Source organism: Protopterus annectens, chromosome 13.part0 (genome assembly GCF_019279795.1).
Source record: "Protopterus annectens isolate FY-2018-M chromosome 13.part0, PAN1.0, whole genome shotgun sequence".
NCBI classification, from domain to species: Eukaryota; Metazoa; Chordata; order Ceratodontiformes; family Protopteridae; genus Protopterus; species Protopterus annectens.
In genome coordinates this window covers 842147708-842163426 of record NC_056747.1, presented here as the reverse complement: position 1 = coordinate 842163426, position 15719 = coordinate 842147708, and the positions used below count along the sequence as shown (strand labels likewise).

The 15719-nt window shown below is 36.8% G+C and overlaps 1 protein-coding gene across 1 annotated transcript in view; it reads right to left on the bottom strand.

Annotated features, from left to right (window-relative positions):
- The window catches only part of LOC122788366 (sodium- and chloride-dependent GABA transporter ine-like), a 431595-nt gene that overhangs the window by 73138 nt on the left and 342738 nt on the right, over window positions 1-15719 (bottom strand). The window contains exon 12 of the mRNA XM_044055443.1: window positions 4042-4209. Within this exon, the coding sequence (XP_043911378.1) occupies window positions 4042-4209 (168 nt within the window). The remainder of the gene's footprint in view (window positions 1-4041; window positions 4210-15719) is intronic.

Genomic DNA, 15719 nt, shown 5'->3' with positions numbered 1-15719 from the left:
AACCACAATGTGTTATACTGAATGTCAAGCCCACGCAGAGAAAACCAAGGAGCATCTTGTGAAGATTCCAATTTCTGAGATGCTAAAAGACATTCATTATATCCAGTCTCTTCATCAGCTGTTGATTATCTGGAATTTAGCATACCAGTTGTATTTACTAAAAATTGCTGAAGTACAAAATAAGATGGAAATCTTGTGTTCCCTTTAGAGCAAGGACAATGCAAGAACAATGAGGAACAGTCCGTATACCTTTCTGTGGTGAATCTGTTCCCACAGCAATATGGAGACCACATAGTTTTACTAGAATTCCTTCTGATGGAGAACACAATAACTATAAAATGTTGTTATTCACAGCCATATTGTCCACCAATCTGTGAGGATAGCTCCCTCCACTGGAGTAACCTATGAACTAGCCTCCCATATGTAGTCCTGCAAGGTATCAGGATCAAGATTGCAGGATGTGAAATTGTCTGGTGACTGAGGCTTTCATCATTCTAGAGGAGCGTTTTATTTTGATAACCTTTGAAGATGAAAAGGATCCTGAGAATCATCATGCAGATCCTTCATGACACCAGTACCTGGTTTCTTTTTGAGTTTTTTGAACAGGTCAAGGACATTTAGAATGGCTTGACTGATCTCATCCTTAAATGCAAACAACCTAAGTGACACTATCTGTCACAGCTGTGTTTTAGAGCCTGATGCTTTGACAAGACTATCAGCACAAGCAAAGTTACAGTTTGCTTTGACAAGTATTGTATAAGTGGTCATAGTGGTCTTCTCCATATGCTGTATTTAGGACGGGTTGCAAATTTTTCCACAGACTGGACCATTAGGGAGAGGACTGGAATTGGGACAAGTAAGAATGACAGATTACATAGCCTCAGTCCCAAGTTGGCAAAACATAAGACCACCGTCTCCTAAGACTTGGGCTTCTTATCAAGTGGTAGTAGAGCAAGGTGCTCTGCTGTCTGGGACGTATATTGGAATGAAGTGGTGTCACAGAAATCTGACCTGGGGTACTTAATTTGACTGTCATTGCAAACTACAGAAGGTTTAATAAGAATATTCACCTATTCTGAAGCAGAGGCAGCTGAATACATGTCTTCAATGTATAAATATGAGATTTTTCAAGACAAACTCTGCGGGCAGGAGTATCTCATGCTTCTTTACTGAAGTAGACATCTTGTGGGGAAGGTAAGACAGACTAAAAATGAGTCCATGGTGGCATTCATATGAGCTTGAGTGTCTTTCCAGTGGATTGGTAATCTAGAATGGAGCTGTAGAGAGGAGATAACTAATTATTATTGTCTGTTTCTGAAACAAGGAATTCTGGCTCCTTGAAATCCTCTTCCTATAATACCAAGGGGGGAGAGACCCTCCACCTAGATGCAATAAAAGGTGACCTGAGCTTATCAAAAGTGTGAGGCAGTGAGCAGATAAGTAGATACTAGGTGATAAGACATCAGTACTATCATGAGATCATGCCAGTGGTGCTGTCATGTTGTGAGTGGTCTGCATGGAGCTCACATCTACATATTTCATAAGTATGTACTGTTCCACCTATGGGGACAAGTTCCACCAGACATTGAATGGCATGGCATATCCAATGGGTGAATCATCTCTGTAGGCTCAACTGGCATATAAATACCTGCAAGAGTCTCTTCAAACTTGCCCATTGAGCTTCACTTGCAATAATGGAGGAGACTCTCAAGCAGATCCCTGATACTGAGTTAAGCTCTTGGTGAAATTTGTGAAGGATTACTTCATGAAAGTTTATTGGGGCACAGTCATACTCCAACTGCTAAAACATGTGGGGAGTTTGTACAGACATGCCAGAATGTACCCTCCAAAGTGGTTGGAAAGAGTACATCTTCATGCATGATTTTCTGGTGATTGCTGTGAGTTTAGCTCCTTGCACTTCAAGGACAGAATTTTTGTAAACTGTGATAAGTGCAAGGCTAATTTTGCAGGAGGAGGCTTTGATAACTATCTGGCCTCTGTTTCCCTTTACATTCTGTCATAAATTGAGCATTGAGCTATGATCACATGAAGGATCATCATGCCATTCGCTGTGCTGGTACCTGCCACCACTACATCTCCAAATAATTGCAGTTTCCTTCTGTCTTATTTATTCATTTTTATTGTGTTTTGTTTATATGTTTAGTTAACCAGGTTGTCAACCTAGGCTGAGGCCCAGGAGTACTACTTAGGTAAGTAATTTGAACAGTCACACAGCAGGAAAAGGGAGACCAAGGTTATCAGATACAGGATACAGGATGAAGCTGATTAGAACCTCATAGTTTTAATCCACTACACTTAACTACTAGACTGTTTGCGGCTCCTGTGGCTAGCTGAACAGGAGTTCCAGCACTGTTTGCAGCTCCTGTGGATAGCTGAATAGGAGTTCTAGCACCAGTAGAAATGTTGTGTCATACTCCTTTGCAGGCAGTAAATACAGTGCTGTTGTGGGTCTCAGCTAGTGATCTAATGACTATAAGTACACTTTGCAGGTTTTGATGTTTCAAGCATGGAAGGAGGCAGCTTTCTTATACTGAACATTAAAATCAATATCTAAGCATTGTGAGGAGCAATAAAGAAATGGCGAGTGCAGAGGCTGAGGGGTGCTTCTTTAGAGTCTGGTACATGATGCTATGACAAATTTATGTCAGTTTACAAAAAAACACTAAAACAAAACCATTGTAATCAACACCAAACTATATACATCTACAGATGTATGACTCACTGTGAGAACAAAATATGCATTTTTCAGAGGGTAATCCCCTGTACATCCATTTGGGAGGCTTTACCCCCCCCCCCCACTCCTCCACTGGGAAAAGAGAAAACTTTCCAGAAATGAATTCCCTATCCACACACTGCATTTGCGGCTCATCACTGTGAGAACTACAAAGTCAAGAAAAAAAAACTTTAGAGAAACTAAAATAAAAATGACTAAATTATATATTTGTAAATAAACATTCATCGCTAAGCTTTTATTTACAGTACAAACTGTACTCTTAATAAAGTTTGATTAAACATTTCTTAGAATCCTAGTTCACTTTATTTGCATGCAATTAAATGGCCATCAGCTGAACTATGATCCTGTCAAAACATATACCTGTCAGTGGTAGTTACACCCCCAAGCATATCAGCTACAGAATATTCTGAGTTGTGCTAAGCTGGTGATATCAGAAGAGGAAATCCAAGAAGTTGTCTATAGCAGAAGGCATCACAACTCATGTTTTGTATGTTATTACACCTAAGCCTTATATAATTCATATTTTTTCTCTGACTTTGATCCAGAGAAAAAAATAGTTTAAATGGTGTATGAGCAAAGAGCAGCTATTCATCAAGTAATCTTCTAGTATGACAGCACCGAAAATTAAAGGTATGAGCTGTTAATGAGCTGCTTCCTGTAGTCAAGGGTTTGAGTCCCTCCACCTTCATTTACCTATGGTGTGACTCTCAGCAGATCCCTTAATGAGACAGCTTTCCTTGGTTACCCCTTATAAGGGGTGCTTGTGCCAAGTAGTCTTCTTTGCTTAGCAAATCAATAGCAATTAAAAATAATATTTATAAATCAGTACATTTATTTATTTATTTTAGATTTGTTGACCAGGAGAGTCCAAATGGGAGAACCCATTTTCAGCAGAGGCTCGGCGAGCAAAGCTCCAGATTACAACTCAGAATATTCTGTAGCTTCATTTAAAAGTCTATGTATAAAATTATTCCTTAAATGCATTACGTTGTATTGTTTCACTTAAAAGGTTTTCAGCAGTTGTTAGATGGGTATAAATATCAATAATAATAATAATAACTCATGGAATTAATATTAAATTGTGCATGCCAAAAGGGAATACAGATGATGCGTTCTGCCATAGCTTTGCAATAAATTAGAAATTTTTTATTCTGATGTTAGGTATTTGTCCAAACAGTATAATGGAATGATTTGGCTGAATCTGCTTTTTGCAGTTAACTATTTCTGAAATAAGTAACAAGGACAACGTTTTAAGCCACATTAACTCTTTGAAAAATTAAACTTACCTCCCAGAGAGAGCCATTCAGCATCCAAAGACTATGAATAGCTCCAAGAGGAATCCAGATTACAGAAAAAAGGAATATGAACCAACCAATTCCCTGTGCCCAATCAGGAAACACATAGTCCCCATATCGTGCAGGTGAGAACTTGATAATATTGAAGATCAATATTACCTGAAATACAGAAATAAATTACTGGAGCCACTCTGAGTTGCTGCACAACAAAATAAATCTACTACATTATCAAGCTACTCAAAAATCCTGCTTATGGTGTAGAGCTGATGACAGAAAGGAGCTGCGGGTTTGTTTAAAAATGAAAAGAAAACTAAAACTTCCAACATTCTGAGCTCATATATGGGAATTCACTTAAGAAGGGCTTGAGAGAATAAAGCTACAGAAGGATTTTATTCTACAACTGAGATTATGCACTTAAATCTTCAGGCAGACATACATGAGTACTGAGTTACGCAAACATAGCTTGGAGCCATACTGCAAAGTGTATGTAGCAAGTCAGTATTATTGTTTGCTTACATCCAGAACCAGGCCAGAGGTTTTACTTAACATTATCATTACAAATGGAAGATAACAATAGGTCAGTCTATGTGTTATATTATATTATATTATATTATATTATATTATATTATACTATGTTATATTATATTATATTATATTATATTATATTATATTATACTATGTTATATTATATTATATTATATTATATTATATTATATTATATTATATTACATTATATTATATTATATTATATTATATTATATTATGTTATATTATATTATATTATATTATATTATATTATATTATACTATGTTATATTATATTATACTATGTTATATTATATTATATTATATTATACTATGTTATATTATATTATACTATGTTATATTATATTATATTATATTATATTATACTATGTTATATTATATTATATTATATTATATTATATTATATTATATTATATTATATTATACTATGTTATATTATATTATATTATATTATATTATATTATACTATGTTATATTATATTATATTATATTATATTATATTATATTATATTATATTATACTATGTTATATTATATTATATTATATTATATTATATTATATTATATTATATTATATTATTCTAAGTGATTTGACTGATCAAAATTCTTGCTTGGTCATAATCAACCTGCCTGGATCATGATTCTTAATTATACATATAAGCCAAGCCAGGCCTAAAACATTTGCCTGACTCAAGCCAAGTTTGGTTTACCACCTATAATGAAGTATTCAGAAGTAGATACTATGCTGGGAAATATGTCTTAGTACACTGTTATACATGACATCTGCAAACATTAGGAAATACCATGAGGAAAATGCAAAGAACTATCAAATCAAGCTGGAGCAAGTCCCTCTGCAGCTACCTGTTCTACTCCTCCTGTATACCTGGTTAATATAAGAGAGGTATAGTATTTGCAGAAGATGAATGGATTTCTTCTCCAAAGTAAAGTGATGTAATAACTTAATATGCACCATCTTTAGGCCCTGGCACTTCTTCCCTATGTGGGGGGGTGAGGGGGGGCTATATCTGTCAGAACAGTAATGGTCAAAGAAGACCCAGAATTAGGATCAATTTCTCCAGAAGTAGGGAAAATCTGAATGTAAGCAGATTTTAATATATAGATTAAACAGACATACTATTTGTTTCACACAAATTTCATGTTTAGCTTTTGGCAACTGATATGTCTTAAGTTGATGGTATATACTATGTAATCTTTTTGAGAAGGCATTGTAGAGGTGGTTATTAAATTAATATTTTGAAAAATAAGAGTTAGAACACTAACACCACTGTCTTAGACTAGATGGACTATAGACTGGACTATAGCGGGCCTAGATGCCCTAGAATCAAAGATGACCATTATACAGGATTAATATACTAAGGGTTAACACCAGATTGTCTTTGTAGCACTGAGTAATAAGAGATGCAGTGGACCTAAGTGCTCATTGCTTTTGAACAGTATCAGAGATGGCCACATAACTTATGGACGTAGGGTGGCTGGTGTGGGTACAAGGGAAGAATTATCCATGCATTCACATGTTTGTGTAATGGCAGACATTTTTTCTAAATTCATAGTCAAGGCCAAAGGTCTAGGGCTTGAACCCAAGTGAGCTGACCAATGGCAGGCAAGCTGAAGGTAGGATGAGTCAGTTAGGGACAGGTTACATGACTAAACAATACTTAGCATGCTAGCACGTTTGTGTTTGTGTTTTCCAAGTGTCAGAATATGACTCAGTGTGAAGGGGACTCTGGGTTAAATGGATCAGCAGTTTGAAATATGGCTTACAAAAGAATGGTACGTTAAGCAGTGAGGCCGAAACTGCTATTATTATCATTACACACTCTTTTATGTGATTTGTTTACTTGGATACCTGCTTTGGTGGTAAAAAAGCCTTCAGATACGACATTCTGTGTTAAAGATTTAGCAGTAAACTATGAAGTGATAAGGGCAGAGTGTGAATCACAGTTAACACACTGAACTCAGCTGGTGTGGACTAGATGCAAGACAAAAATGTCAGCAGGGGCAGAGATAAATGTGTGTGTGTGTGTGTGTGTGTGTGTGTGTGTGTGTGTGTGTGTGTGTGTGTGTGTGCATGTGCCTGTGTGATAGGAAGTAGCTTACATTCTATATATAAAAAAGTAAGGAATATACTATACTATATTATATTACACTACACTATGCTATACTATATAGTATACTATAGCATAGTATAGTATAGTACAGTATATATAGCACAGTATAGTATACTATACTATACTATGCTGTACTATACTATGCAGTGCAAAACACCATTTTGGATATGAATCCTGTACATAGGTTAGTCCACATACAACTGCAGATGGCAATTTTCTGGAAAAAATGCATACATATTGTACAGTTAGTTGGACATTCACAAATTGATAAGAATAACACAAGTCCAACAACAATTGTTCCACAGCATTTGTGTGTGTGTGTGTGTGTGTGTGTGTGTGTGTGTGTGTGTGTGTGTGTGTGTGTGTGTGTGTGTGTGTGTGCATGTGCCTGTGTGATAGGGAGTATCTGGTTACTGCAAACTAGGTTTCAGGACTCCAATAGCTGAACTTGAAAGACATAAACAATAAACAAGTCTGACCTGCTATACAGTGAATGAGTGGTCATACTGGCCAGAAAAGTCAAAGAAACATTAACAATGCAGAAGATAAAATCCTTCAGTTAATGATGCAAGTGCAAATCTAGTGACAAAGCTCTAGACAAGTCAGACTGTTTAGGTTACCCAGCACAGACCTGATGGGGTCATTTTCAGTACTTTAGCCCTCAGTGTAAGTCCTCCAAACAAATATGCCTATGCAAAGTGCATCACTAAAGAATTTTATGCAAATAGTTGGAAAGCCTGTCACATGTATGCCACTGTGAATTGCTGAGCAAACCGCATATAAACATAACAAACCACTTTAGACAAAATACTTGCAAACCAAACAGATGTCTTTGGGACATGCACTTTGCAGAGTACTTGTTTTACTTATTGTTTTTAGATGTAAGCAAGTGTAGTATATTTTTAGCGGTCTAGGATATGAGTGAGGACACCAGCTGTTGGATCGCCATTTCCATGAAGCAAATAATGCAGTAATATTTGTTCAAAAATGCCAGACATTTATTTTTCTTGACATCTCATTATGCAGTGATTCCTCTCTCCTTTAGCTCCTTACCTAATATAATTAACTATTTGTTTCAATATAATTTTGGTAAAAGAGGATTTCTCTGATTCAGTTCAGCCTTACATCTTGCACAAGTGTACTTTTTGTATATTTGTCCATCAGGCAACTATCTTCACACTGATATCCACAAGACTCATCAAACTGCCATTCTGCCTGCACATTTCAGGCCATTGTTTTACCTAACAAAGAGTACAAATATTTACTACATTCATATTTGCATGACTTTTGAGGTATCCTAAGAAGAGGTAATCTTTCAGTGATACTGGACACACTATGATATGACTTCATGAAGGATAATACACGTTTATCAGTTAGGTCATGCCTAACTCTGGTGACAGTAAGGCTATAGGGTTTGAAGTGGAATCCCATAGGATAATTAAGTGGGGTTTAAAGTGGAATCCCATAGGATAATTAAGTGCAGAAGGCACCAGCAGTTATTGCACATGAGGGTCTTTTACAGATAATGATACCTGTGGTCATGAATCACTGGACTACAGTGGGGGCCTGATGCCAGCAGCCCTACTACTTAACTCCTTTGTTCATCCCTGTAATGTACACAGTGAGACAGCTTTACTCTGATGAGGTCTCACTTTATATACTGGAGAGATGAATGAACTTAATAACACATTAAAAAGCATTATTCTGTACTTTCATTGTCCACTTTCTCTGACATGTTTGTTGTGTTTTTTTGTTACTTAAAAATCAGTATTTTTTTATGTTTGCAGCAGTGATTTACCTCTTGTGATTTCTGTGTTTTAAAGGCATGTTTAGCATGTGCTATCTTAATCACCACAGTGGGTGGCTTAGAAACGTTGGCTAAGGATACATATTTGTTTGTGGCTTAGCTGCTATGTTGTTAGGAATTATTATCAAGGCATTTTGTCTCGGTGCAGAAATATGTGTTAATAGTTATCAAATACAATTTACTACACAGTAAATATTACTTTATAACTACACAGGCTATGAAAAGGTTTAGCTCAATGTACAGTATTTAAACAGCCATTTCACTTGTTGCCATACCACAGACTTAAACGTAGAAATCGGTCTTATGATCATATTTATTATATTAATGCGTATTATTTTTACGTTCTTTCACATACTCCTTTCTCCAAGCTCCTTCTCACCAATATTAGCAATCAGAGTTGCATACATTCATTTTTGTCACACATAAGTTGTATTTATTTATTTACTATGTATTTATTTATTACTTATACAGTACTAACTTTGACCTATTTTTATTTAGACAATGCAATTGATTTTCTCTCTTTTCTTTTCTCTTTTGTTTCTACAATGGGATTATGCTGACTATAACGCCAGATTATGCATATTATTTTTGCCTTATTTCTGAATCTGACGTGACCCACTGAGATATGTGGTGTAGTATGTAATGCACTCTTTTATTAGGCTTCTTTACGATATTGTATCCATGGTGGTGCAGCGGTAGCGTTGTTGCCTCACAGCAAGAGGTTCTCCCGTTCGATTCTCGGCCTGGCTTGGGAGTGCCTTCTTTGTGGAGTCTGCATGTCCTCCCTGCGGTTGGGTGGGCGTTCGAAAGACATGCGTAAATGGGCGTGCCTTCACTGAAGGTTGAACGTCGAGCTGACACCTCGACATTTGTCAAAATCTACTGCCAATTATTAGCGGACCAGAGTTCTACTGTGGCGACCCCTAACCAAGAAAAGCTGAAAGACAACAACATAGGCCAGGATAATTTACTGCCTTCTAGGAGTAGAATGTATCAGAAGTTTTATGACCATCCCATTGCATATGTAATGTGTGGGGGTTATTTTTGCAGATCATTACTGAAATAAATAATGATTCTTTTTTATTTGGTTTATTCCTAGGTAGGTATTTTAAAGGCACATTACAGACAGTTATCTATAAATCTGCCTTCAGTTTTTACCTAAGATTAAATTGGAAGTATAAGGTGTCATTTTCACAACTCTGCAATGGAATTTTGGTGCATCGGCATGTTCATATAACTATATGATGGTTTTCAACATTTGCTTGGTGATTTATTACTAGTTTGCAAGAAAATAGCACAGTGTCTGTAGTTTTATATTTTTCTGCATCTGTCTGAGTCTTGTGTATATACCAGGTTAAGAATATCCTGGAAATTACAATTATGAGTCTCTTTTTTAATCAAAAAGGGCACTAATGTTATTTTACATGGATGTTTAATTCCTTGGAGAATTGATTAAGGGACTTTGTTTTTTTAGGGTGATATCTTTCACTTTGCAAGACTATGTAAGGCAAGCATTTTGGTCCATTTTTGAATGACTCATTATAACTATTCATTAAGCTTTCATGTGCCATAATGCATACTTTTCCAACAGACTATAAGGTATATTTAAAGACATTTCATCCTCATTATCCCATAAGTAGCTTTTGCACATCTAGGAGACAATGTGATTTGACTCATAACCATGTTGCATAATTCTACAGTTAAAACTGGGAACAGACTGACATTCTATCTGGGAATAATTTCTCTGCCTTGTACCCACTGAATGTAAAGAATAAAGTGAGTAACTGGAGAATGAATAAGTAAATGGATGAAATTAGAAATTTTCTTAATATAATGTACATTTTCACAAGGCTACTGTTTACAGAAATTAATTTTGTGCCTTAGAATTATATGCCTACTGTTGTGGATCCCAATACAGAGGCAGTTAATATTTTTTCATGGCATAGACAACCAACCCAACACAACCCACTGCAGAAGGTCCTTCTACAGTCTTAAAACCTATTCTGTAAAATGAAAGTGTCTATTTGGAAATGGATAATTTCCACCTCCCAGTCATTCCATCCTACCCTTCTTTTCTCATTTCTCAGTTCAACATCACTTACCTTCTTTTCTGTCTGTAGGCACTTTGAATCTCTGTGGGAATAAAGAAAGGAGTAACTCTGTGAAAAGCAATATTCAATGTGATTCGAAATATGCTCCTGTACTGATGATGGCCTAAGAAAATATTGTGAGTCATTTTCTGATTGGAGACTTTAATGTAAGTTGTTCCACATTGCCATTTCATCGGATAATCTGCATACCTGATTCGATTCCCTGCTTGCCATAGTTAGATGCTCATGCTCTGCACTTTATAGGGAAGCCCTCTGTGTACAAAGTTATGGAGGCATTTCTTAATGCTTTGAAAAGAGTAGGGTGACACCATGACCCAAACATGACATTTCTAGTTGTTTAGTATTATATCCTTTATGTAGCCATGACAAGTATGTGTCTCATCAGTCTACGGATACCTTTGATTTAGTATTTCGATAGGGGTATGGCAAACGTTCTTCCTTTACCTTAAAGCTATATCTTGTCATATTAGTGTTTTCACTGTATTGGTATACCTCTTTTGTAATAATGTTTTTGCACAGTTCAAAATGAAATCCTTCATAGGACTCAAAATGTTTCCGTAGGTACTACCAGTTATTGCCTTGCATGGAAGTAGCTGCTGTTGAATTTGATGTAGGGCATACCACCAATAGCAACTAAACAGGTAGTCTGGCATGTGGTGTGGATAACTACAACTACAAACTGTGGCTGCTCCATTACCTCTACTCCATGGTTTGATTCCTTCAATGTTCACTTGTCCACTGCATGCACCTAACTGTCTGAGACCATCCAGCACACACACACAAACACACACACACACACACACACACACACACACACACACACACACACACACACAAACACACACACACACACACAGACACACACACACACACACACACACACACACACACACACACACACACACACACACACACACACACACACAGACGCACACACACACACACACACACACACACACACACACACACACACACACACACACACACACACACACACAGACACACACAGCTCCTTGTTGCCTAGTTGTCAGACAGGTGTAGTGCTATACATTCAGAACAGCCAAGCAGTCAGACAACTGTTTATCCTGCACTTTCATTGTGTTCACCTTTTGCCACCTTGCAGGCTGTGAGTGTACTCCATGCAGATGAGAGCCATGAGAAAACGCAGTACAACTGTGAATATGCAGCTTGGTCTGCAAAATCTTGAACTTGGTAAACATGATATTTGACAAGGATTTTACTGATAAACTATACAGTTTGCCAAAATGCGGAATTATGATTTTTGGGAATTTGCTTAATTCATAAATGTATCATTTTCTTTTTCTTTGTTTATTGTGCATACTTTCTTTATCACCTTTTGTATACTCTTCAGCACCCTGATTATATTAATAGCATCTCATTTTGTTTGTTAATTTAATCAGGTTGTCAGTTTGTTTCATTTTCACTTTATCAAGTACTTGGATAATAAGCGGTGAAGTAAAATTCAACTCAAACTTAGAACTGAACATTTCAATATATTCATTTATCTTTCATGTAGTCTCTTGATGAGTTGTCTGCAGCACATTTTGTGATGTATTTCTTTTATTTGTGCAATATGTAGCAGATGAAGATTTAGATACTTAAAGTAAATTAAAATATATTAATAAATAAAGTCACTCTAATAACATCTGAACATATAATAATTAGCTATGGGGAGGAAATGAAGTGGTAGATTTAAGGCGGACCTTTGGTATCACATTTCTAAATATCTTAAGTGCACCTTCTATACAAATTATTTACAGATAGAAACTGTTTAGAGGGCTGTAAAATGTGACTATATTGTGTTGATACAAATCAGGAATAATGACACATACAGTTGTTAAACCCTGTATTGACACTGTAGATGAGCCTGCCTGTACCTCCCTGCTGGGAAGTTTACCTTTTATCCAATATCTTAATATTAACTTAGAACCTAAGCATTCTATACATATGAATAAGCTATAGGAGACAGAATGTGGCAGTCCAACTTACATTGAAATGTTCTAGGAATGTCATAACCTTCCTCTAGCAATGGCTACTAAAATGATAATCAAAGGAATTGTTATTTGTATTATCTGTATGTGCAGGAGTGTTGCTTTCACTTACTCAGTACCTTTGTCTGATATCCCTTTTGAAATGTTCATCTTTATGAATCAGAAGACTTTTCTTCAATGTCACTAAGTAAGATGCATTTCATAACTATATGCCAAGCAATTAGCACATCTAATTTTGCTGTTCAGCTTGGTACCATCTGAGCTTTGACCTCTTGTGTCTGGTGTATAATAAATGCACACGAGCAGCACACCTGAGATCACCACTTCTTGTACCTATGATGTTGTTATCAGTGAGCTCATGGTAGTATAGATGGGTTGGGTCAACTGAGGCAGCTATAACATGTATCCAGCTAAGAGATTTGCTTCACCACTAACAGAGAACCACAATGGAGACGTTAGGTTAAGCCAAAGTAAAACTGCTTCAATAATAAAAATTTATAACCACTTAGTAACATTTGACATAACTGTACCATATACTTGCTTGGGTTCTGCTGGTTCTGCAAAGTTGCCCATATGAAATGAACCAATGCGATAAACTGTGCCATGCATACTAATAAGTCATTAGCAAGCAGGATGAGTTTGTGTTTTCAATTACTGTGAGAGATACTTAGCCTAGTGTTTCTTTATTATTGTGCAACACTTGAGCTAATATATATATATATATATATATATATATATATATATATATATATATATATATATATATATAAAATGTAGATAACTAGTTAAAATAAAGTAGTCTGCATTATCCACTGGTATACATTTAATCTCAGAAAAAGCCAGCCTAGTGGGATAAAGAGATAAAATCTTGACTATAGCACAGATAACTCTGGATCACTTAGTCACTTGGGCATCTGATGGAGATGGCAGGGAGGATGAGCATACTCACCTGGGGGGTGCTCTAGTATAGTTAGATCTCCCACTGAACCCCAGTGGATGTCAGGGTTCAGAGAACTAAACCAGAATGGGCATGCTGGATAGCCTAAACGTTTCTGGTCCTGTGGTGAAAACACTCTTAGCTCACGTCTCACTGCCTGCTCACTTTACCACCATTGTGCCAGCATGCTATGGGTAGGGCTTTAAGAAAAAAGGACTGACATTCATTCTGTAAATGTGACAGTGTCAGCTCTGCTCTGTTCCATTCCTTCTTCCTGGGAAACCAACAGTGGTGTCAGCTGAGGGACTATTGTCACTGGTAAGCACGGATGTCACAGACCCTCCCCATTGTTCAGATGATGCTGAGAGGAGGTTGGATGCATGTAAGAAAGCTGACCAGCTGATGATCAGTAGAAGCTTACCAAGGATTTGATAAATGTATGTATGTATGTATAAACCATCATATATAGGTCTGACCTCTCTCAAAAATCCATTGAAATCAACTCCAAAAGACCTACCTCTACTGTGCAATTGACTCACACAGAAAAAAAAAAGCTTTTACTCTACCCTAAAAAATCCATGTCCATGTTGTTTGGTACCCAGAAATTAGTAACAAAGTCCTCCCTACGTCTTCACATCATAGATTGTGAGAATGATACCACTGAATCTATTATTTCCTTTAGATATCCAAAAATGCATTGAGAAATTATGGGCCAAATTCAACTACCTACAAGATCTCAGTTCCTTCCACCTCTGCCAGAGAAGCTAAGGCAAGGATCTCATTCTCACACAACTTGAGTATGGACTCCCCTTGTTTTCCTCTGCCTCTGCCTAAAACATAACACCCTTTTACTCCCCCTAAATAAAATATGTCACGTCATATATAACTCCCTTCTACATGCATGTCATTACCTCACTCTTTCTCATGCTCAAGTGGCTGCCAGTGCAAGTCAGAGCTGACCTTCTTCTTGGCTCCCGTTTAAGTGGCCCATCTCTACAAACACCTTCTTTCAGGTTACATTCTACCAATGCAGTCCTTGTCTGAAAACTATGGCAGTCACTTCACCATGAAATATTTGACTACTCAATTTTCATACCTCAGTTTAAACACTTTTTAAAAATCAGTATGAATGCAACTGTCTTATTACAGTGCATGCCACATAACTTTGCACCACCCTCGGAGTACGTTCCCAAAAGCAGCCCCCCTTCGTCCCCCTTTTTACTTACATACCTATTATATACTGTCTACTGACATACTTGGTAGATAATAATTCAACAGCATTTATAGTGCTTTAACCCTTGAACATGAGAGTAAATTGGCAAACAAGTTCCCTACTTATACACAAGAACACACACTGAGCAGGTCCTGATAGCTGGTATTATGAGAGATGAGGAACAGCAAATCTAGACACAAAAATGATAGCACCAGATAAAGTACATAGTTTTTCTAAGTGTTGTAATAGAACTGCACAAAATGGAATCCCTGACATACTCAGCGGGGCCTTCCTAACTTGCATGATATCCTGTTTACACTTCCATAATTGGTACTTGGGCTTTCTCTCTAGCTCACTGCCTTCTTCCTTCTCTCCTTATTTTTTTCTTTTCTTTCTGTTTCTTCCTCCTTATCTACATATATTTTGCTTATGACACATTTGTTTGACTGTACCACATGCTGTTACTCTTTCTTGCTCTACTACTGTGATGGTATTTCTCCTTCTCTCTGGCCTCACATCTGATGCATTCATATAAGTTGATTGTTACTCGCCTTCACCCCACTTTTTCTGTCCTTCCTAAACAACTTATAGCCAGACACATACTCCCCATGTCTCTACCACATTGTCATTTCTATGTTTTTGCTATGGTTGCATTCCTCTCCTTCATCTCTTGTATCACGGCATACCCACCATATTGTTACACAGAGTCCATGCACTGCATGTAAATACTACCAGATTTTGCTGCTAGTGCACCTTTTTGTGAGGCACTTATACTGTGCATTAGTTTTTTACTTCATTCTACTGCTGCAGTACATATACCTTTCTTCTGCAACTGTTTTCCTATATAAATTCCTAACTTAGTTCAAAGCAGCAATCATTGAGATGCACCCTTGCAACCCACGTTTGAGCATCACTG